This window comes from Colius striatus, chromosome 10 (genome assembly GCF_028858725.1).
Source record: "Colius striatus isolate bColStr4 chromosome 10, bColStr4.1.hap1, whole genome shotgun sequence".
Lineage (NCBI taxonomy): Eukaryota > Metazoa > Chordata > Aves > Coliiformes > Coliidae > Colius > Colius striatus.
In genome coordinates, this window is record NC_084768.1 from 23,311,218 (window position 1) to 23,337,256 (window position 26,039).

At 35.4% G+C, this 26,039-nt stretch overlaps 1 protein-coding gene across 2 annotated transcripts in view; it reads right to left on the reverse strand.

Moving 5' to 3' along the window:
• BRINP3 (BMP/retinoic acid inducible neural specific 3) overlaps positions 1-26,039 on the reverse strand; it is a 174,465-nt gene that overhangs the window by 50,119 nt on the left and 98,307 nt on the right. For both annotated transcript variants that reach the window (XM_062003959.1, XM_062003960.1), the window contains 2 exons: positions 8,957-9,062; positions 5,999-6,235 (listed from right to left, as the gene is read on the reverse strand). In XM_062003959.1, the coding sequence (XP_061859943.1) occupies positions 5,999-6,235; positions 8,957-9,062 (343 nt within the window). The remainder of the gene's footprint in view (positions 1-5,998; positions 6,236-8,956; positions 9,063-26,039) is intronic.

The window sequence follows — 26,039 nt, forward strand, 5'->3', positions numbered from 1 at the left end:
CCTCATCCCATACCTTTCATGGAAATATTCAAAAAGATATTTTTGTTGCCTTCTAGAGAAAAAAAAAAAAAAGCAACCCAACAAAAAAAACCCAAACTCCTCAGCACTTCAGAAATATGCAAAGATAAGGCAGGAAACTGTCATTGCATGTGAACTATGTGAAAATAAATGCTTGAATGGAAGATTTTATTTGGATGTTTCCAGAAGGTCTCATAAATGTTAGCGATAAGGAAAGAAATTATGACACTTGGCACTTTTGCCATATTCTGTTGTTTAAGAAACCCTATAATTCATGTCCTCATTTTTAAAGCCTTTTTAATTTAGAAAAAAGAAATTAGTGCAACATAGACTACTAAAAATGTCTTTTAGATGCCACTGGGCAGACCACCTTAAAAGAAAATTGCTGTCATTTAAATCAAGTAGACAGATTTTTGAAGTCACTCATTCTCACCAGGATTATGGTATATAAAGGCATGATCATATTCTTATCCTTGCTGTCAGAATTCTGAGCCTGTGGAGATTTTCATGGGTTTTCATTACTTTCATATTTTTTAGAGCAGTGGGTCATAACCTTTGTAAATGATGATTTGCCAGTCACTCATTGATGAAGTTGCATTTTAGAATTTGTTTCTTTATACATTATGTCTTGCCAAGACATTCCCTAGATCTTGCAAAAGCAGTGATGTGTAACAAGACAACATATTTGCCAGCACAACTTTAACACTACTGCAACCATAAGCTGTGAAAGTCCTCCATTTTTAAAAGAATTGAGATTTTTTTTTTTTTAAAGGAATCATATTGCTCTCTTTATAGTGTCAAACTAACTAGGTCAAGGCCTTTTCCTGAAATGACAAGAAAAAGTTTACTGAAACAATGAAGTAGGAGGAGGAGCTGGACAAGTATATTAGGAGTAGAAGGACTACAGGAAAGTGGCAATAATTAAAAAAACAAAATGAGAAGGTGGGTCAGGCTACAGGCATCATAGTGAAGATTGCAGTGCTTTAATGTAAAGAATGTAGGTGTACTTCATACTCTGGAATTTCAGTGAAAATTAGTGGTTTGTGGTAATAGACTACCTAGTTATCCTTCTAGGCTAGTTTTGTGCACATGAAGGAAGGGTGATTGAAGTACTGCTTGATCCCAATCAAGGTAATATTTTTAGGCCATGTGTTAGATGATAGGAACATAGATTCTTGGAATGATGTTCTCAGAGACAACTTTGCTTACACGTTAATCAGCCACAGGGGTCTGAAGAAACTAATTACATTTGTTGATAAAGGTTGAAAAGCTTTAGCATGTATTTTTTTATAAAGAAACAACTGTTCATTTGCAAGGGCAATAGCTTAGTCTGGAGGCCAAAAGATATGATAAAAAATAATCAGATGATTCAGACTAAAGAATTTAAAGTACTTCTTACACTTTCTGTAAGAACTTAATACATACACTGATTTTAAGAGATTATATGAAGCTCATTGAGCTAATAGGGATCAAGTATTTATTACTGTGAAGGGCAGCCAAATTTACTGAGAGATAAATAACATACTGCTCCATGTCCTCTAAAATGAGATTCAAGTAGTTAAAAGGTGCCAGAAGAGCCTAAAAGAAATGAAATCTGCACATGACTATGAATGACACGTTCTGAACTGGAAAATGTTTTGGCCAAAAGATCATCTAATCTATAATAATCATAGTTGTTCAAAACAGAAAAGTCAAACCTAAATTGCAGACTAGAGTCCTCCTGAGAAAAGCAGGAAAATTCAAGTGGAATCACCTGTGTTTCTGTTGGTGCTCACTGCCTCTTACCTTGTCAGTGGGCACCACTGAAAAGACCCTGACTCCATCTTTGCACTGTCCCTTCAGGTATTTATCTACATTGGTAAGATCCCCCTGAACCTTCTCCAGGCTGAAGTCTCATCCTTTCCTCATAAAACAGATGTTGCAGTCTCATAATTTTCAAGGACTGTCTCCAATTTGTCTGTGTCTCTGTTGGGTACTTCAGTTGCGGCCTCACCAGTGCTAAGAGGGAAATCATCCTCCCACTTGATCTGCTGACAATGCCTAATGTAGCCCAGGATACTGCCATGCTTCTTTGCTGCAAGGGCACTGTCATGGTTTTGCCCAGCCAGCAATGAAACAACACAACAGTCTCTTGCTTACTGCCCCCATCCATGACAGATACATTGCTGGCTTGCAGTCAGTGGTGTCAATTAGGACTCCCAGGTCCTTATTTGCCAAGCTGCTTTCTTGTTGGGTGGCCTCCTACTTGTCCTGACTCTTGGTGCAGGACTCCCCAGGACTAGCACTTTGGACTTCTTGTTGAATTTCATTAATATATGCATAAAGTGGTCATACTAAATCACTACCTTTTTACAGTTGTAATTATGATATTCAAGACTTTCGACTTTTAACTAGGTACATGCATTTTTCTTTCACATTTCATAATTTAAAAGATAAAACAATAGTGTAAACTGCCTAATTTGGAATAGAGCAGCAGGATGTAGAAAAAGCAGCCCACTTCCTTTTTTTTTTTTTTTTTAATTTCTGGAAATTCAAATTAAGAGTTTCAAAGACACAACCAAATTTAGCTACACATTGATCTCAAAGGGAATTTAGGCACTGAAGAACTGCCAGACTTTTCTTTTAAAAAAAAATCTATTTCTCAGGTTTTTATCTTGAACAGACAGAAGGAGAGATAACAACAACAGTAAACAAATCATCTTAAACAGAATACCTACTTCTTCCTCTTTAGGCTAAATTCTGTCCACAGATAATGTGCATAACCTGAAATGAACCCAGTAAGATTTACAGGTCTGTATTAGGGGACGAAATTTATTTCTGGATTCAGATGATTATTTTGTTATTTTGTTCGAGGTTGATAACTGACTGAAGGTAAAAAGGCAGAGAGTTGTGATGAATGGGGCAGGGTCTAGTTGGAGGCCTGTGCCTAGTGGAGTCTCTCAGAGGACGGTGCTGAGACTAGTACTGTTCAATATATTCATTAATGACCTTGATGAGGGAACAGAGGGCACTGTTTGTTGATGATACTAAACTGGGGGGAGTGGCTGAGACACCAGAAGGCTGTGCTGCCATTCAGTGAAACCTGGACAGGCTGGAGAGTTGGGCAGGGAGAAATCTAATGAAATTCAACAAGGGCAACTGTAGAGTCTTATTCTGGGAAAGAATAATTCCATGTACCAGGTTGGGGACTGAACTGTTAGAGAGTAGTGTAGGGAAAAGGGACCTGGGAGTCTTGGTGGCCAGCAGGATGACCATGAGCCAGCAACATGCCCTCATGGCCAAGAAGTGCAATGGCATTAGTAGGTCGAGAGAGGTTCTCTTGCCCCTCTACCCTGCCCTCATGAGACTACATCTAGAATATTGTGTCCAGTTCTGGTCCCTTCAGTTCAAGAAGGATAGGGAGCTGCTGGAGAGAGTTCAATGCAGGGCCATAAAGATGATTCAGGGAGTGGAGCATCTCCCTTCTGATGAAAGGCTGAGGGAGCTGGGGCTCCTCTGCTGGGAGAAGAGGAGACTGAGAGGTGACTTCAATAATGTTTACAAATATGTAAAGAGTGGGTGTCAGGAGGATGGAGCCAGGCTCTTCTCCATGATGTCCAATGATAGGAAAAGGGGCAAGGTGTATAAGCTGGAACATAAGAAGTTCCAAAGAAATGCAAGGAAGAATTTCTTCAGTGTGAGGATAATAGAGCACTCGAACAGGCTACTCAGATGGACTGTGGAGTCTCCTTCTTTGGGGACATTCAAAGCCCACCTGGACAAGTTCCTGTGTGACCTATTCTAGGTGGTCCTGCTCTGGCAGTGGGGTTAGACTAGATAAATTGACTAGAATAAAGCAACATACTGTTATCTCAAAAGCTGACTTCTACCCATTTAAACAGACTGATATATATATATATATCTCACATCAGAGCCTTAAAATGGCTAATTAAAGATTAGTTTTGTTTAATAAAGAGCACTTTTTTCTCAGAACATGTTATTAATAAGCATCAGATTATATTGATATTTGTTAATAGTGATTTTCATAGTTAAAATATTGCATAAGTTCTAAATCTTTCAGAATATATCACAGTAATTGCTGTGTATAGAAATGCTTACATACCACCTGTGACAGTACTGGAATAGCTGTTCAGAAAATAATTACAATTTATATGGGGAGATTGAATGGGTAAAGATTAAGCTATCTATCAAAAGTTCACATGCCAATTTTTTCAACAAACTACAGACCCATACATATGCAAGTTTACCTATCTCACCTTTCCATTAACATTTTTATGTAAAACAGTCTATGAGAGTTAAAAGTAGAGCTTTTCTGAGTAACTTGTGGAATGGGGAAGTCATGCTTTGTTTATTTATTGGATTAAGCATTAATTACATGATTCAAGGGCTAAAAGGTGGGTCATTCTGTAATTCTGTGATTCTATGGAATATCTCTTAATGTTAATAATCTATCTTCCACACTTGCTAGTAAACACACCTAGTAGCCATTATATAATTGACAGATATATGTGAAGTTGCCATCTTAGTGATTCACATAGCATGTCTAAAGAACCATTTTTAAAAGCACTCTTATCCCTTTTCCTTTGAGATTCACATCTCAGTCCTGAACACAGGGCTACACATGTATTTGACAGCTATTCAAACTCAGTAGTCTGATGCCCCTATATGTCTTGCTAGAAGAATCCTCCACACATCCAGATATGTGTGCTCTTTCAGTTTAACTAAAACTGCCATTAAGTAGGTGACACCAACTGACATTCTTCAGACATTGAACAGTATTACATCCCATTCAAATAGGATAAAATAAGGTAAACAAAACTGTACCCTTCTGTTGAGTCAATACGCTTGTCCTAGTATACCAAGTAGTATATGATAGCATGACTCCATAAATACTTATTAAAGTAGTTATTGGGAAAATGCATTTCTGCATACACATAAATTCATGCTTTTATAATCAGAGAAGTCTGTGATCCTACAACAAATATTAAACATGAATATATAAGACTCGTATTTCTTCTTTTCTCCCACACTCTTCCCATGACTACTGAATTGTCCTCTTCCCTTTCTCTTATAGTGGTACTTCTTTCTCCAACACAGCTCATTTAAAACTGTGATTCTATTTGTTTTCTTTTTTCTGCTTCTTATCTCCTTTGCTTCTCTTTTTTCAATCTGAGTGATTTTTCCCAGGTCTGCTGAGCTCTCCTTACTTTTCCCACCATCTGGCTAGACAGCTGTTGCTGATATCACTAAGCAAGTGAGTTGTGAAAACAGTTGTTAAGAAGCTTATTTTACCTACAGTTCCAGTTCTCTTTGGGACTGGAAGTTGTGATGGTCAAGACAGGTCAAATGATGTATGAAACAAACCTCGATTCTTTAAAGAAAACTAATGTGGCACAAAAATGTTGTAGAGACAACATGGATAGGTCAACAGAAAACATATGAAGAAACAAGTTGCTAACTGAGATGAACTATTAATGACTTGGTAAATCAACGGCCAGTTATGTTCTCCCTGTCAGCTTCATCGTATCACTGAAGGGATGGGATAGATGGGAAGTATAGTAGAAAGGCAATACTGAAAAATAAATTTGAATTGAAGCAACTATTTCAGCTGTGTTACAGGAAAAAAAATGCAGAATACTCATATAAAAATGCAGAATACCCACATAAAGTGCATAACCTGACTTTGTTTCTCATTTGTCTTTATTTCTGCATCCTCTAGTACACTTCTCAAAGTCCTCAAAGTACTGAACTCCTTAAAGTATAGCAGATACTAATGTAATTATGCAACTTGCTGATGATCACAAGGTGAGAATAACACTTCCTGGTAGAAAGTTAAGGTAATTAAGACTTTGATCCCCAGTGCATTTAAGTATATTTGGCTTTAGAATTACAAACCATTCAGGAGATTTCAGATAGAGTCTGTTGTATAAAAACAACAGAGTGAGATATAGCCAGACAAAAACTTTCTAAAAAATCTTACCAGATTCTTCAAATTCACTGTTGTATGCATTCCAGGTCTCACTTATGCGGAGCAGATTTTCTTCCATGGCTTGAATGTCCATGTAGGGACAGTTGCACTCTGGGAATTTGGGACCACACTGACACCAGCAGTCATTGTCCTTGCAGATGAACTCCCCCTCTGAATTGCAGGCAATATAGCTCAGAGCTGCCTGAACAAAATGTTCTTGCAGATACTCCGGCAGGATGACTTGAAGACCTGAAGGAAGTAAAAGTATTATGTTATTAAACACAAAGAAATACGAGACAAGCAACTTTCCCAACCTATGTAACAAACAAACAATGAAAAAGGGAACTATGTAGTGTTTTAAGGACAAATTACACGTCTGTCTTAGCATTTGCTACTATGTGATGTATTTCCTTTCTTAACAATTCATTTCAGATATATTCCTCATGTTTCCCTCTCAGTACAGAACATTCATTCCAGCAACTAGCAATCTGTGTTCCTAAAATAGCGCATTTACTTGTGTAATTTTTTTCAAGTGAGATTGTCAAAAAAAGAAAGAAAGGATTACATCAACTTCTCCTTGTAAAGAACTGCTGAACGAACAGCCTCAGCAGTAAGACCTGCAGTAGGTCCCCTGCAGTAGGGAAGCATGCAGCTGAATTATAACCTTGGTACTAGCAACTAATGTGAAATTTGAGAGTGCTGATGAAGGGAAAGCAGCCCTGAAAGAAAACATAAAGAGACAGTATAATCAGGAAAGGAGGTGTGAAGATAAACATTTCCGTTCTGTATTGGACTTCCAAGTTTCCTTTGACCCAACAAGATATAGTTTGTCTAAACAACTTTAGTTACATCTTCATGATTCTGTACAGGCAAACTGAAAAAAATGAGAAACATTAGGTTGCAGGAAATTTTAGGAAAAAAAATAGCTGATATTTCATTTCTTATTGGTATTTAATTGCTAAGCAACACCCAATTGGATGTGATAAGTAAAGCTATAAAACCTTGAGGAAGAAAATTCTTCTGAAATCTCCTAAAGGTTTAGTGTAGAGAAAGTGTGAAGCCTAGAAAAGAGGTGTTTTAAAACACCTCCTATGGTGTTTTAAAAATTCCTACAGTGTCACAGGAACTTTTGCAAAGTGACCTTCCCATGACGTGCCCTACAAAAGCATATCACATAGATATATCAGAATCACAGAGCAGGTAGTAAAAAATTTAGAATATTTGTGACCAGAAATTTAGACTTACTTATCTGAAAATTTAACTATTAGTCACTCTAACTACAATAGTAATCAGCCAATCAAAAAGACACTGCAAGGTACGTTATTAATTTGTAATTTGTTATTAGTTTGTATTTTCTGTGGCAAAAATAATCTCTCTGGAACCAGTGGAGCATCTTTGTGAGCCAAGCACTTTCTCATCATATGGACTGGTTATATGTGATACAGATTTCTTCTGCCTAGGTGCTTGGACAATTTTGTAGAGAATTATCCCTTATTTGTACAGACATAAAAATGACAGGTGTAACAGTAATTCCATAACCCTTACAAGTTAAAAGTTATACCACAATAGATAAAACCAGGTCTGTCTGTCCTTCCTCCTATCTCATGTGAAAATTTATAAAACTCTGTTTCCACCTGAGTAAAATTTTAATGTTCTTGTATACTTATGAAATAAGTCTTGAAAAGGAAAAGAAAGCCCAGAAAAACCTGAGTCTTGTTCAATTCTTCCATGATAAGCATGAAATAGTTTATGAAGTTCTGTTAATGTGTTTCACAGAAAAACAATCCAATGGCATGCATAAAACCAGTCTGAGGGATGCAAATATTATATTCCAAATTTTAACTTAAAAAGACTGTGCATATGCTGGAAACCATTAAAAATCTCAAATTATTTCTGGGAATATTTCATCACAATCCAGTGAAAATGACAAGTTCTTTTTAAAAAATATATTCTGTCTCTGAAATCACCATATAATTTTATGACTTTTAACCTGTTCTGGGGAGAGAGAAAAAAAAGGGAAAAAAAAAGCAATTGAATGTTTTAAACACAAAGATAATCTTTCCATTAGAGACATTCTTAATAGTCAGCAAGAGCTTCACACTATGTATCCAACTGCTTTATGAAACAATATGGAAAAATTTTCAAATAATTACATAGCTACTTGTAACTGCAAATTAAGAACTGTATTCTTCTTTCATTGTGTACACACAGAGGTATACAGAAGTACATGAACTAAAGAGAATTTAGTCTGTTTTCATAGTAATAGCAGTACGTTATTAATGCTACATTTGTGTAGCCAAAAAAAAAGCACTAGATAGTGACTTTTCAAAAATGTTTATGCATATAATACACAGGCCAGGAAATGCATAGGCTGTAAATGACAAAGAATGAATTAGAAATTATGCCTCTTTTTTTCCTTTCCTTTCTTTACCTTTATCTCTCTTTTTTTAAAATATATAATTACTATTATTTTTCTATTGAGAGAGATGTCTAAATTTACAAGTTTTCTTAAAAGTCTCAGGAGGAAGCTTGGGATTGATCATTTAGAGTGTCTTAAAATCCATGTACTGCTCCCCCAGTGATTCCATTCATTTCAGTGGGACAACTGCAAGAGGTATAAGCAACTACCAGGCATGTGCAAAACAGACTGAGCACACTAAATGGCATTCCTTACTTGGTGGAATCTATGGGAATTCAGATTGTTTAAAAGGTGTGCAAGTGGTTGCTAAATAGGGCTGTAAAATGTTAACAGCATTGTTCAAATTGTTTTCTGATGTGTACAGAAGTTGTTTCCATTTCAAAAGCAACATCAATTACTGACATTTCATTCCCTTTGCCTAGAATGTATTTATTGCACACATAAAAAAAAATTAGGAAAATGACCTTTTATGAAGTGGAAGAAAGAAAAACAGATAGTGTGAAAAATGTCATCCTGTTCCAAAACAAATTAATGAAATTGCACCTACATACCTTGCAACTGAATCTTATTTTCAGGACTCTGAACTAGAACAGAGCTGACAGAATCTAGGTTGTCATAGTTACTGCAGCCAAGAGGACCAGTCCGTGTTTCTGTTACCTGATGGTAAAGGAATGGAAAAGCATTTGCTGTATTATTCAAAACAGAATGAAGAGTTCAGAAGCTTGTTTCATAAAGTTTCCCTTTAATTCAGATGGTGGTACATTTCAGACTTAATTACCGTGAAATAGCTCAATTTAATTACAAAAAGTATGACCACAAATGTTTTATCAGTACCACAATTTATTTCTTCAATGGCTACAGGAATTTGCATTGCTTTAATAGATGTGCTTCATAAAAATGAGGACCATGATTTTCACTGATGAAACTTGAGCACATGGCAACTCCTTGTTGAAATCATGGAAAAAACAGCATCTTTTCCTGTGTAGCACAGCAGTATTCAGAAGTAAATATCTTTTGCAATCTGTATTTATAATGGTGGTAGTGGTAGGATATTTTTCCTCAGGGAAAAGCCTAAGACTAATGTAGTTTCTCAGCAATAAAGAACTGCAGCTTTTGAAACAATGTTGTGATGGCCAGAGGGCAGATGGGTAGCTCCACAGCAGACCAAGCAGCACCTTAGCTTTTTGGTTTGGTTTTTTTTTCCCCTGTGTAGGAAGTCAATTAAAAACCCCAAACCTGTAGGATAGACAGGTGTACCATGATGCCACATTTTTCAAATTGGATTGGGCAGAAAAAAGAAATGGAAGGTTATACAACCAGAGTCAGCCATAGCAGGAAATGCTGGCCATGGGATATTGTCCCAGTCTGTTTTACTGTCAAAGTACAACGAATTCCTCTATCATATCTGCTCTCAAACTGTTTACAGTCACTATCCTGGAACTTCTTAACTCTCCTCCTTTTTCTATCTCAGAGGCTGTGGCCAGATTTACGCCTATTTGGTGATCTACCTCAATTGTGAGTATAACCATTTCTATTTTCTGATACTTTAGGTGTTGTATTCGGGTCAAAATGTCCTGGAGAATAAACCTAAATCATGAGGTCAAGAGCTAATTTTCCAAGTACACACCTCCACTGAGTAGCAGAACATGAAAAAAGACAACTAACATTAATTCTTACGAACAGAAAGAAGCTTACTTTTTGAACAATCTGTTGTGAAAAGAAAATGAAGTTTTGTTAAAATAATCCATAATTGTTCATGTTACTTAGGATTTCCTGGCTATCTCACAGCCTGTGCTACCACCAGCATGTGTGGATGGCTTCAGTTGGATTATGCTATTCCTGAAATCCCCGAGACTTCAATTTTTCCAAGATATCTTGAAGTTTTGCAAACAAAACGCAAAACCTTAGGTTATTCCAAGCTCTTGGCACCTTTCTGTTTGAACTAGTCCTCCTAAGAATGGAATAGGAGAGCCTTTGAGTTGCCAGCAGCCTATGTAGAGGACACGCAGAGCTGGCTTCAGCCAAGTGTGTTAGCAGTGTACTAGCTGTGCAAGGAAATGAGACAGTCAGAATGTCTCTTCCCTACGCATATTTGGAAGTCTTTAATACTTATGCCAGGTCAGATTTACTCTGGGGTATTTTTGCTTAATCATCCTGAATCAGCACAGGCATCAAATTTGGCTTTAGCATGACTGGAATGACAATTTTGATTTAGCAGGCAGGTTGGACTAGATGAACTTTAGAAATCCCTTCCAACATTCACCATTCTGTGATTTACCTGTGATCCTTCAGTCCTCTCTCTCTCCCAACAAAACTCCAGCCACATTCTGCTCCAGGACCACCTCCCCAGAGTCACAGCCCCTCTGGGTACAGATACCCCTTCAGTGCGGGCTCCTCCCCAGGCTGCCGACAGATCTCAGTTCTGCAATTACCCTCCATGAGTTACAGGGGTAGAACCCCCAGCTCATCACAGGATGGAGAGGGTTCTCTGTTCTGTCACACCTCCTCCTCTCTTCCCTCACTGACCTTGGAGTCCACATGGTCACTTTCTCTCATGCCACTCTACCACTAACTCCCACCTCTCCTGTTCTGGCTTCTCTTCAAAAAGTGATCATGCAGGCATATAACTGGATTAGCCTCCCAGATGGGTCTGACTTAGGGCCTTAGAAACTGCTCCAAGTTTCAAGCAACTTCTTACAGCAGCCTCCACTGAAGCTCATTACCAGAAACAACTCCACACGAATGCAACACATAGTGAAATCACTGATGGTTTTACAGTTTTTAGTTCTTAAACAATAGAAACAAAATTGGAAGGCATTACTTTAATTATCTCTCAAGCAGAACAGCGTGACTATATTCAGTCCCAAGATCAGAGCTGAAAAGTGTTTTGTTTGAAAGCATTCAATAAAAGATAAACCAAAATTTGGAGAAAGAAAGGTAAAATGTAAATGCAAAGTATGTTGGATGCTAGCGTAGTCCAGAAGTGATTGTATATGAGCAAAGACATCATAACCACATGCTTGTTTTATAAGAGCTAGACCTGCAGTCCATAAAGAACTCTGAAAAAGCAAAATACCACAGAAAAAAAAGTTTTTTAATAACCAAAAACCCGTAAAGAACAAGTAACAAAATATGTGTGAAACCTTCTAACATGAACTAGACAGACTATTCCTAAGTGCCTTGTTTTCAAAGATTATCACAGAACAGGTTTCCCTGGGCAGCACGTTTTTTAGTTTCCAGAAATAAACTATAGCATTTGACATTAATGAGACAAATGCCTACAGTTTTCAGTTAGTTAAATCTCATAACCATGGTGATAACAACCCAATTACAATTGCACTGAGAACATACCTCCTAGCACTTAATCAGGGCTGAATTCTTGTGAAATCAGTGGGTAGTATTTCCCCAGGAAACTATGCTTTTTTTGTCCATCTCTACAGAAGGCTTTCCTAATAAAAGGGAAATATATTTCTGCAGAGATTTTGTTCCTGGTCTGTCCTTTTAAGTGCACATAGCTAACGTTCCTAACTACATGCCCATGCAGACGTGATGTGCTGTCTTGCATAAAGGACTATCTTTTCCAGCAAGACTCTTTAAAAATGTATTTGGCTTCTTAGGAATCAACTAAATAACTCAAAGAACAATGAGGTAATGCTAGTCACTTCAAAATAGGCAGGTGCATTCATGTTCTTATAATTTTTTTAATATTTTAAACATTAAAATAATGATTAAAGCAAATTCATCATATATACATAACTCATGGAAGAAGGTATTTTCTGAATGGTTGGTGCAGACAGAAGAAAGGCCAAAAGTATGGAATAGGGAGAATCCTGAAGTCTGTAGGGTTCTTCTATATGACTCTTATAAACCTCACCTTCAGGACTTGTCTTCTAGCCCATGTTTCCACATATCATCATCCCTGCACATTCTACAGTCAGCATTCATTTCACCTTAAAAAGAAGTTGGCCAAATGAATGGGAACTAAATGTACTTTCTGTTTAGAAGTGGATGTCCTGCCAAATATTTTTTTTTCCCCAGGCTCAACAGTTTTTCACAAAAGCACTTTTCTTTCAGTGTTTCCCTTTACCACATAAAAGTTGCTACTCTACTATCCTATTTGTGTCATTGAGCATATTGAAAGACTTCTCCTAATTAGTGTGTAATTAAAATATATCAAATCTTCTGAATATTCTAAGCACTGACATCATGCTAGCAGCTGGATGCACATTTCTGAAAGAGATACAGAAAAACCAACAGCACCCATAGCATCAGAGGTTGGATTAATGGGATCTTTTTGTTATAGTTTGTTGTTTTGCCTTTTTTTTAACTGTCAGCATTCTAAAACAACATTTCATAGACATGTAACATTTTCAACACTTCTTCTAGCAGCAGATTTGGTAGCATAAGACTGACTTTTTAATTTGAAAAGCCCAGTAACTCAGGAGACCTGGAAACACTCCCATCATATTTTTCTATCGTCTGCTGTTGTAAGATGAAGCAGACCTAGTGAGCTTGATCTGTCTGCAGATTAAATAAGTTGCAAAATTTCGACTGACTTCATTAGAAGTGCAATAATGACTTCTTTCAAGTTTTTGGGCAAGGAGATGGCTTTCACTGATTGCAGCAATAAAAATACCCAATAGATCAGTATAATCCCTCCATTCCCTCTCCTTTATTTTTACACTCTCAGGAGTTTACTGTGAACTACACTATTGTATTATAACAATGAAATTGAATTTTTTTCACCACAATAAAGTACTAAAAACCTCAGAAATCAGAATATTCTAGGAATTGGAAATGAACTTTGACTATTTGAATTCGATTTTGTTGTTACATTCATTCAAAATATTTAGTTTTAAGATTGTTTAGGTTCATCTGATAGGGAGCAATCACCTGTCTGTTCAAGCCTATTCCTCACTAATCTCAAAGAGCAATTTATTATCTACAAATTCCAGGAGAATCCACAGGAGCTTAAAAACAACTTTTTCAATGTATGCTGTGCCATAGGAAAATTAGACAAGAAAGCAAGGATATCAGGAATGCCTCAAGTCTGAACTAGCAGGAAACATATATAGGTTGAACTACATCCTAAATATATTTGAGATAGGGTCCAGACAGGGGGAGAAAATGATTACGCCTGTTCTGTAATTCTGACTTTGCAGACTGTGCAACACTCCCTAGGCTAGGAAACTGAAAACCCAGTGGAAATCACCATCAGCATTGACAGTTCTGGCACTGGAACCACAGTTTTCTGTTTTCAAAGATATTTTAAATCTACTGTATGTCAGATGCCATGTTTCCATGCATCTGTATGTAAAGCAACAAGGAATTTTGCAGGAAATGAAGCTGTTGGAAAATCAATCAGGGCAACAGTACCAGAGTCTTTGTTTCCTGCACTTTCAGAAATCTAGGGTGCATCAACCTCTTTGAGAAAACAAGGACAGGCATTCTCTCAGAAAAAAAAATGAACAAGTTATCTCTTTTAATTAACCTTGAAGAATGGATAGGAGTGAAGTTCTCTCATGGAGAAGCAATAGACTCAGCAAAACCATAAAATCTGAGTAATTTGTTTCAGTTTACATTTAGATACTTCTGCTTGTCTACTTCTCACTTAAATGAATACTAATATGACTTTTTCAGAATATTTATTGCCTACAGACAACTGAGCAAAAAACATAGAAGTAATCTATACATTTTATTAAAGATAAAATTAGAGAGGACAACACAGACACAAATTAAAATTTCATGTTCATAAAAATCTCAAGATGTCTATAGAAAGCAAAACTAAAGAAGTCTACTGAAGCAAAGCCTAATTCCTAACCCTCTATCTTTTTTCAAACCTGACTATTACTATACAAAGGACAAAAAGCTCCAAAAAAACCTTGCGGCACATAGTGTAAAGAGAGACCATCTAGCTACATTTAGTCCAACTGCAAATCCCATGCAAAGACTTCTCAAGAGTATTAGGAATAGGATTTATATCTTCATGGCTCAGTTCCAAAATGCAACTGGAATTTTTCAGTGTGTCCCCATTACGTTCAAGAAGACAGCATGATTTGTCAATTTATAAGACCCTTAGATATTATTAGACATAATAATACTGCAATTGAATGGGAAATAATTTCCTTAGGTTGGGAAGGTAGAAATTAAAATCATAACCCTTCCTGAATCAGAATAAAAGGCTAAATGTTCTTTTTCATTGGAAAAGGGACAAAGAAAACAATATCTTCATTGATATAAAAAATGTCTTTGCATAATTTGGAAATATTTTGCCTTTAATGTCAGCTTTAAAAATGAAATATATTTTAAATTTTAAGGGGAAAATTAATAATTACTTGTGCTACAGAAAAAGTGTTAAAGGTAAACATATGACCTAAAAATAACATAAAAAGAATTTTTAAGCTCAAAAAGTTTTTAAGCTCAAAAGGCAAAGTGATAAGGGAAAGTTAATTTAGAACCAGTTTTTCCACGGAGATCCTACCTATAGTGACATATTTCTGTACAATTATAAAACCTAGTAGCAACATTCTTTTATGTAATATCTCAAAAAAAGTAATAATTTAAGATATTTCTAGATTTTATATTTCCTCCCCTGGAATGCTTGTAAACTCCTGGTTTATTTTTGCTGTCCATAGTTCTGAAATTCTTAACAGCCTGCACCTCACTTACTGTGACATTCACAGAAAGGCATTTCGTGTGTCCACTTTATTTTACCATACTCCAGTCAAACTACCCCTTATGGGGTTGTCATTCCAACCTCTCAAAAGAAATCACATTACTGTCCATAATGTGCGTGTCTGCTGGCTTGCTCTCTGCTTGGATCACATATATGTTTTCAGGAATTTATTTTTAGATTGTATCCTCATTACTTCCCAACAATTTATTCCCTCTGGTAAGTGATTGTAACACATTTGCCCTTTCTGTCTCATTGGTACTGCCAACTCTCAGTTTATCGTTTTGCAAAACTTATTTTTATGCCACTGGTTTTTACATATTTTCCTGCATATTTGAAAGCCATTCTACAGACTTAGCAATTACAAGTGATCTATAATTTAATCATCAATTCCCTATCAGGTGTTCAAATGGAAGGAAAATGCTGACTAAATTTATTTTAGAAAAGAGAAGCAATCTTCATTGCATGTGGATGCTTTCTCAGTGTTAGATGACTAGTTTAGGTTTATCGTGCTATAACTTTGATTACACTGTTCTATTACTATTGTGTAGTTTAATCTACTGTGAAAGCAAACTTTAGCCTTTAAATCCCACAGACTTACGAAGATACATGGACAGGATGCCTTAGAATGCAATCTGATTCCAAATATTGCTGCAGTAAATTTGTATATCATGCATAATGCATGGTTACAGATTGTATGATTCTTACTCAAAGTAGGCCAATAGGATTGGCAAATTCATTCACTTTGGATTTAGGATTGAGAAATCAAATCTCTGGTACTTACCTTTTAAACTATATTTTACTTGTTAAATATTATTTCTTAGGAAAAAGCATCTGAAAATTTTTAACTGCAATTACACTTGAAACTCCAACCAAGGTCCAATACCAAATTAGCTGAAGAACAGCAAACCACAATGGACTCTGTTGAATCTAGACAGTAAATCACAATGGGCTTTGTTGAATCTAGGCTGATCAATGCATATTTGATGATGTTTTTTAAATAATTTAAGTGAGTTAAAGGGGCAATGCTCATAATGAAAGCTAATGTAGGCATTCAGAAACTCATTGCAAGACTCTAGAGTCCTGGGTGTTTAATAAATGAAGCATGCTTTTTATGTCATCCAAGCAGTTCTGAGGACTTGACTTGTGAGATTCTTGTAAGATGCAGGAAATCTTAGTAGTATTTTCTCTCACTCCTATCCAGCCTACTTCTGAATTCACTGTAGTGCTGAAAGCTAAGGAAACATTTCAGGGCTTGTCTACAACTATTTAAACCCCAGTGGACAAAAAATAACAACATTGATTTCCTTTCACCATGCTTAATCTTGATATGAAAATTACTCATAGCAGAAAGTGTCTTCCAAATCCCCCTGTTTCTATTCCAGCTGCTAGTCTGGAATGCAGAACCATCAAGGTTTACGGTCTGTTTTCAGATAGAAGTAGCTGAGTAAGCACCAGGTAAGGATGACTGGAGAAGCAGGTATTTTATGTAGGATATTAGCTTTCTAAGTTTGCTGCACATCCAATGTAAGGATAAATACATCAAACCTAAAGGTTTTGTATCATTAAGATACAAATACACACACTGTTCTACCTAGAACCGTCTACTATGACACAAAAAATTATTTTAATGATTAATTATAAGTATCTAATTAAAAAATGGATAACAATTCAGGTAACAATTTTTGCAGAAAATTAGTCACCACAATCATTAACACCACTCTAGATAAAAAGTATTGGGAAAGTCAAGGCAAGAGGATAGAAACAAATTTGCAAGTGAAGAACTACATGAAAGAAAAATGCTTGGTTGAAACTCCTAATACTCCTAATACTTTTACCAAAATAGACTAAATTCACCTTTTTGTTCCCACTGACACTGATTGTATTTCAGATAATCCTATTGTCTGTCTGCTATAGATTGGAAAGAAGGACTGAATCCAGGTTTCGCATTTCATTCAAAATTTGCTGGACTAAGAGTCAGTAGTCATGTCTTGTATACAGTCTAAACTTTCAGATTTATTCTGTCAAAATAAATGGAAAAAAGATCATTTATTTTACATCTAAATCTTGTAAAATATGCACCAGTCAAGGGGAAAATCCTGTAGCACAGGGACTGAGATCGCTTTGGTTATACCCAATCTTAAACATAGAAACTGTTAATGTCAAACAAAACAAATCTCAACAGTCTTTAGTTAATAAGAACTGTAAAACAGTACTAAACTGGTTTTTTTGTTATATTCCTTAAAGAAAACACAAAATAATAGAGAAGAAAAGAAAGAGTATCTCTTTGTCCAAAATTATGGATAATATAAGGATGTGGAAATTTCAAATCAGAGTTCAATGTTTCATTCAGAAGAAAAAAAAAAGAAAAACTAGGAAAACCTTAATTTGCCAACTTTTGATTTTTTTTTTTTTAAATTAAATAATCAGAATGCTCATAACTGTTATTTCTGTAAATTTCCAGTAATAAAAACAATTACAAAATTGAAACACAAAGAATGCAAACAAAAAAAGCTATTGTGAGAGGTAGGAATTACAGCTGGATGGAAAATTCCTATAGATATACCAAGATTCTATATTTACATCAATAAAAAACAGATCCCATCCAGTGTAAATCGACATTGTATTTAGTGGAACTTTGTGGGTATGCACCATGGGAGAGTTCCATGCTTTTGACAGGTGAAAATACCTCCAGCATATGCCATCGAGCATGTTTCATCAAACTCTGCTGTTAGACCTTAACTCATTCACCATCTATGAAGACTCATGAATGAACAAACTAACTGCCCTTTGGAAAGTTTGGAAAGCTAATTACTGAGTGGTTCTCACTATTGTTATTTCAAAAACTAAACAAAAAGAGAATTTTTAAAATACAGAAAATTAGTCTTAGAATTAGACTCCAGGCGTGATGTTATCCCAAATGTAGTGCTTACCTGTAAAATCTTTCAAATCATCCTGATTTTTAGTGGCTTTTTACATATTAGAACATTTAGCTTGTGTGGAGCACAGAATCCTTTTTAAACTGTGATAGTGGTATATAACTTTGTATCATACACTATAGACTTGACAGCTTTCAGACATTAAAGATCTGAAAACACCATAGCAATCACTCAATACTATAGAGAGTCTCCTGGATGAATAATGAAACCTTTCTTAAATCCAGCTTCTATCACAGCATGTGTAATTATTATAGGCATTATCTTGTTAGAGATTACATTATAGTTTTTCTGTCAGAAATGTAAATCCTGTTGAAGTACTCTGTGAAGCCCTACAGGTAGAAAAAAAATGTGAGCTGCAGAAGACAGCAATGATGTAACTTTCAGAAGACATTTACCTAGAAATGATTCTCATAAGAGGGATATTTTAATTTTTTTTTTAACCATTTCATTAATAAAGAGGATGGTTGCAGTTTGAATCATGAACTACAACAGCAAAACATGAATATGTAGTATGGGATATAAATTGTACAAGAAAAATAATAGGAATACTGAAAACTTTCAACAGTCTTTCATTATTCTCTAAGCTTATTTCTTCTGAGTATCTGTTACCCTGAGATACTCTTCCTGATCTGACCTTTGTCTTTGTACGTGCTTAGGACATATGCAATCTCATAGCTATAAAGGTTCAGAAGCAGGAAAATGTTCTGCCAATTTTATAGTTCTTACTTGACATTTTCTGATCTGTTGTCAGGAAGTGGCTGTCAATTAAAGAGTAGAGGATATAGAGAGTTCTGAAGTAATTTTCTCAACTCAATCACAAACTACTGCGTAGAATAAAGACCAAATAAAAAACCATACAAATCTGAATGACTCCAAATTAATACTGGAATGGTCTGCTTTGACCACAATTTTCAATATGTTCACTGTAAATCTCTCAATGTTAAAACCTTTTCCCATTTTCTGAGTTTATTTACTTTAGTTTCATTTTTTAAGGAAAAAAAAAGAAACATTGAAGGAACTGTAGGATTAATTGTCTATAGGGTTTTGGCAACTGTGATGGCAAGCATTGTGTGTGTGCTGTTAAGATCTATTTACATATATGTATTTATAACCTGCTTAAAGTTTGTCAGTCTTTATATTTTAGGGTTTTTATTCACTCTTCTTTCTTTACTAAAGTACATAACTGATATAATGAAGTCCTTCCATTTGTTATAGTGTATCATGTCATATGATCTATGCTTTTTTATTATCATTTCATATTAAGTTTTTTATGTGTTTTTTTTTAAGTGAAGAATCTAAAGTCTTTCAAAAATCATATCCTAGCGTCTCTATTATGTTCTATTTTGTTGCTTTGAAAGCATTTCATGCTGTGTTACAAACTAGCTGGTGATGTTATAACTTCTTGCACTCATTACTGCTCCATGCACATTGCTGAAAATATAATGAGACAATGTAGTTTGTATTAGAGGCTGCTAAAACACATCCTTTTATGATTGTCATGCTGCAGCTGCTGTGATGTATTGTGTCAATTATGTTGCTGAGTATGCATTCTGAGTGTTCAGTAAAACATGTTATTGCATTAACTTACTGGTCCTTTTTTGTCTTCTTTTCTCCTGCTCTCTGAAATAGTGAGGGACAGATTCTCAAATGAATTATGCTAGTTTACACCAGCTGAAGAACTGACCTCTAGAGTTGAACTTTTAGAGAAAATATCCCTGAAGTTTTGACTTAATTAAAACTCAACTGTTCAGATGAATTAAAAATTTGTTTCATGTCATCATCTTAAATTCTTGAGTAAGATATAGAAATAAATCTATAAGCTTCACAATTGGTGTATGGTTAGAATTAGTTAACAGTCCACACACAGCAGTCACAAGATTTTGTTATACCTATGCCAAATTCAATCCAAAGATCTCCAACAGCTCCCCCAGACATAAATATATAAAACCTCATATATTTCAATTTCAGAAGCAGATGAATCTTGTACTGTACAGCAGAATACGATACAGAGACATTCTATCTATGTGAAATAGGTCTACCTTCAGAAAAAGAAGGGATATAGCTGTGGAAGTCCTCGGATGCTCCTGAGCAAATAAAAGCATTTGATAAACATAGTGTATTTATCTGTGCACAGCTTTCAGGTCATGTCATGTCCCGTGTTTTATGTTTTATTGATGTTAGCACCACATAGTAGTCCATGACCTCTTTGACATACTTTGTGACATGGTTTAACCAGGCTCAAAGACCAGAAGATGAGAGTTTTGATCCCAGCTGGCTAAACTTGCCTCAAATTTACCATTAAATTCAGATTACTGAAAGACTAGGACTAGATAATGCCCAAAAGGTAACAGATGATTTATTGCTGGACCCCATTCTTCTGATAAGATTAGACAATGACCCAAATTTAAATCTAAAATCCATATCTAGTCATAGAAATAATGAGCTGATTTTGTGAAACTTTTAATAATGAGTGAAATATTCAAGGTAATCTGCAAAAGTATTCAGTCACAAAAATATCATGCAAGTTTCCTGCATCAAGATAAGATTTTGGAGCACAATTTCAATCTATTTCCTTCTTTGAAAAATTTCAAGCACTATCCTTGTATGAAAGCAGAGTGATCTCGCAAAGCAGTCAAAAATTTGGAATTTCATAATGGACCTGAAGAATACTTGTCCTTGAAAATCAATACTGTGACTTTTCTTTGACAATGAGGAAGCCACAGATGTTTTATGAAGGAACAATAATTTCTGGCTTTAAGTTCTCCAGGTTTGTTTAATTAAACTCATATTTACTACTTAACTTGTTCAATTATGTAAAAAAATACTTAATATTATGAGTCTTTCCAGCCTAATATTTCTAACCTAAAGCTCTTTCTGTCCATAATTTCTGTAGCTTCCGAAGTTTTGGTCATTTATGAGGTTTCTCAGCTATACAGTCTTAAATCTTGACTACAAACTACACAGGGAAAGTGAGGGTAACAAGGGTTCAAGATCTGGATTTCAAAAGCTTTAAAAATGTGGCTGCTTATCCAAAACTGTTTAACTATCTACTTCCAGGATTTGCCAGAAATCTGACAAAAATGCAAGACTATAGCATTTTGGCACTTGTACTTTTGATTATAACAATTAAATCCACAGAAAAACACATTCAAGTATGAAGTATGAAAGTAAAAAAATAAGCAAGTTTTTTCAGAAAAAAACAAAGAGATGAAAAAAAAATGGTCTGTATTTCAGTCTGAGTTTTGAGTGAGAAACAAATTTCATTACACTTAAGTTTTCTCTCTAACAGCCCACCATGAGTCATTAATAGGTTAATTATGGATAATCAGATATAGTTGCCATCACAATAGAGGCCTATTCTTACAAAGTATTTGCAATCTAAGTCTTTCAGAGACAACAAAATTACTTAAATCTCCCTCTAAAAAAAAAAAAGTTTTAAGGGAAGAAAAAAAGCAAATTGCACAATAAAATTGAATTTAAATTAGAGGGCACATTCTTAAGGATGTTTTTTTCTTTTACACTCAGAATAAATGGACTGTAATTTGGCTGTAAATAGCTGGTGGAAAAATCCATTCATGTATCTGTTCTTCTGTTGCCTCCTGTTCTTTTGTTGAACTGGACTGTCCCACAGTTGTTTGAACTCTAAAATAACACCTACATTGTATTCATCTGTCCCAGCTCCCTTCATTCTGAAATGGAAGAAGATATTCCCCGAAAGAAAACTGCTTTAATAGCCTCATTTATTAACCAACGAAGTTATACTGGTCTAACATAACTGTGTTTATCGTTTTGCAGAGAGATTATTCAATAATATTTAATTTATTGTTTGATCAATATATTTGTATGTTTGCGATCATTTAGGCTCAGTGCAGAAGTTCATTAATGACAGTAGCAGAATTACTGCTTCTAGCGAACAGGAATTGGGGTCATTTGAGCAGGAGTATACAGATGCCTCCCAACTGCATTAGACTCAGAAAGAAGAATCAAATCTAGATGTAGTGTGCACAGCTCTCTCCCTTCTACTCATCATTGAAGAAGTCTCATAATTAATTGTTAGTGATATGTATGCATGATCTTAGGGTAGCACAACCCAGGTCATTTTTCTGGTGACCGATGACAAGACAGATTGCCAGAATCACAGTAGAAGCTACAGTAACTCATGACCTTCATGCCTTGTTCATACCTTCTATCAGTCAGCAAAGGAAAGAGGTCAATCATATGTATTGCATAGTCCTAGGTCTCGAGAAATTTCACCTTCCCCCGTGTATCCACCTATGGTTAGATCTTCAATAGGTGCAAATTAACTTAGCTGTATAGAAATGAAAACAACACTGAGTTGGAAGATGTGAGAATATTTCTCATTAAAAATACTACATGGACAAAAAGACATTTGCTGACTGTATTTGTATTCTGCTTCCATGACTATATAGGATTTTATTAAACTAGAGAGCACACCCAATCATGCTAATAGGGATGTTAATAGGAAGAGCTAACAACCATCAGTGCATCTGAAGACAAATTTTCACAGGAAAAAGCTTCTAAAATGAGCATGCAAAGGAAGTAATGTTGGATCTGTAATATTTCAAACACAACAGGATGTACGTTCATGTAAATGTCTATGCAAATTAGATACAGCCCTCAGGCGCTTGGTGAGTCTCCAATGAGGCCCTTGAGGCTGCAAACTGTTGATTTAGCGTATGAGTCTAACTAAAATGCACTAAAATGCATGCATTAAAATAACATTGAAAGAATGCATGTATCATAGACTTTTAAATAAGTTAAATATTGATATAGGCTCTGGGTAGCTCCATTCGACATTTAATTTCCAGTTGGAAAATTTTGCTATCTGGTGATTTTGCCTTTTTTAATGTGGAATAAACAACGTATTATCTATGTGATTAATGAGATGCCTGAATCAGTTGCAATCGTGTTATTTTTAGGATAATTATGTCCAGCTAACAGCTCTGTTACAAATAAACTTGATTAGTAAACTTGATTCATCAAACACATCTCTCCCACCCCTTTCTTCATGCTGCACATTACCAGATTTTGCTCTGAATGGCATTGTTTTTCACTGGATAAATAAGAATTAAACATTAAGACTTTAGTGTTAATTCTCACTTCCCTCTTCTTAATGCTTTCCTTTCTCTGGGACATAACTTGGTTTTGGATAGAAAATATTAATTATAAAAAGAAATACATTTAGGCATAATGCATAGGGCTTGCCCCATAAGGAAAAAAATTAGCTTGATGTATCTCAAATTTGAGTGAAGAACATAAGAGTTGCTCAAGTATAAATTATTCTAATTACATAAGGGAGAAAAATGTTTCATTATGCATTGCTTTCCAAAGAGAAATTCTTAGAATTTGAGAAAACAGATATTTGTTGCTGATGATATTTTTTTTCTTCCCAGAAGACTAATTGAGCTTGACTGCTCTCACCTAATATTTGATCTATTGTTAATTTGTCTCCGTAACTCAAGAGATTCAATGGATCTATTCTATGTCCCATCTGCAAAGACTTTACACCTTAATCTACTGCAGAAGTACTAGACAGAGAAGCTGGAAACATTAGGATCTGAATGGCAAAACCTAGACCCAGCCTTACCTTGTGGGTGGCTGAGTTGCTTATTCCAGTTCTGCCATATGACTGAGTACTGCTATCAAGTTCTCTTAAATACTTACCCTCTTTCTCTGTCCTAGAGAAATATGTCCTCAGTGGTGCTTATAAGGTAGGTTCAAGACCTCTTCTACCACTACATGCTTAGGTTTTTCTTACTATTTCATGCTCATATAGATGAGATTTTTTTCCCATGTTATTACTATATTTTACTTGCTAAATGGTCATTAAATCTTATGTGTCACAAATTTACAATGCCCAAACCATATAGCCTAACAGAAAAATAAGTCAGGAAAGAGGAAAGTCACAATAAAGGGCACAGAAATAATGTAGTAACCTGTTTAGGTGATACATCATAGTGATTATAACTATTACTCTTACTTTTTAAAAGAAAACATGGGGTTTTTTTTTCTCATTAGAAACAGAAAAAACCCACAAGTGTGAGGAGTGGTCTTATCTGATAAGGGAGGCTTATACTGATTTTGGGGGAGAAAAAAAGAAAAAAGGAGTAACTTTGGTCTAATTTTGTTGTCAGTATATATATTTTAATAAATAATATTGAAATATTATATTTACACCATGGATATAGAACTTTATTTGATGCTTTTTCAATTTAAAAACAGCATGACTTCAAACATCTGTGAGGAGAAAGAAGAAAAACAGTGCCTTCCCTGGTTACATTTGTGTTCCTAGTTTTCAACAGAAATAGGTTTTTTATTCAGTTAAGTGTTCTGACAGTGGAAATCTGTAATGCAAATGCTCCCAGTTTCTCTATGAATTTAAGTGAAAGCTTCAAGCATCAGCATTGCTACATCCAATGAGTTAGCCGTTTTCTAGAGATTCCTGCAGTCGATTAACCAAATCAGATTTCCTGATGGACTACAGCTTGCATTTGTGTCCATCTCAATGAGACGACAGATAGAAAACTTAGTCATTTTGTAATGTTGACAAAAAACTGTGGTCATGGAGAAGGTACACTATGTAAATTGTTAATAAGCAGCACTGATTTGTACATTATGACACAAATTTACTTTAAAACAAATTTTCAGTGAATCCAAGGGAGAAACTTCTTTCAGATAGTTTTCTTTCTACATTTCTCTGTTCTGCCACTTCAGTTACCACTGTTTTCAGACATATATTGTCTCAAGATAGAGGTTTTGCACATGGTTTGATGGAAGTAGCCTGGTTTTAAATGTTGATGTACATCTACATAATAAACAATGAGGTTATGAAGCTAAGTCACACAAGAGGGATGGGTAGTATGATGGTCTGCAGCAAGACTGTATTACCCAGTGGGCAGCTCCAGATGAGAGCAAACTTGTTGGGTCTACTGCACTTTCAGCTCTGCTGCTTGAAGAGACAAAGGCCATCCCGCACCTGCAGATGACCAGCTCTGAACTTGGGTTAGTGGCCATGCTGCTAGCACATGATGAATAGCACAGAAGGAATATCTTCCATACATCAGCAGCCCAAATGAATAGGTGCTGCCAATCCACAAGTCCAATTGTATCCTTCTTACTGTGGAGACGCTACACTCCCAAGGAGGTAAATTTATATTTACTCAAGTAACAGTTAAGATAGTTGGAAAATGCAGTTAGTTTCAGATGGTCTTCCATTAAGACCTTAGTTACTAGTGGAAAGATCCAGTGGGTGGAATGGATTCTAAATCACATTTTACATCAAAAGCTTGATAATTATTGCATATTCAATTGTAAGCTAAAATTTTATTCACTCTTCAATGCTGGAAAGGGACTGAGAGAGATTATTTCAAATAATCAACATTAGGCTAGAGAGCTGCTCAAAAGAACAGCTGTTGCATTATATAACACCTGACAGGGCATTGATCTACACCAAGCATCCTCCAGTACTATGAGTGACCTTAGTAGCTAGTGGATAGGATACTTTGACTGACAAACTGTACTAAAAGAAGTTCCTAACAGAAAATAAGTGGTGCCTCTACAAAAGCACAGAACCAAGATCTACATTTTTTCTAAAGATCAGTACAAAATAAACAAAAAACCCCAAACAAACACCTAGCTAGATAGACAGATAGCTAGATTTAATGTTTCAGTCACAGGAGTACAATAAAAATGTTTGAAAAAAAAAAAAATTAAAGAGAAGCATGACAGCTTCATACACTCATACACAAATATAAATCTCTCTATAAATGCAGTTGCTGGGTACACAGGTAAAGAAGATTGTCTCCGTAACCAAACGTACTACAGTGGACATTTGTTCATTCAAATTATGTATTATTCATCAAAAATAATATATTTAGTGTGTTAGATCCTCTTCAAAACTACACTTAATTATCAGTTAAGTGCTTTTTTTCAGGTAAAAATTTTAATGAGGTAGGAGTCTATCTTCTCCAGTGACGATTGATAGGACAAGAAGAAAGAAGA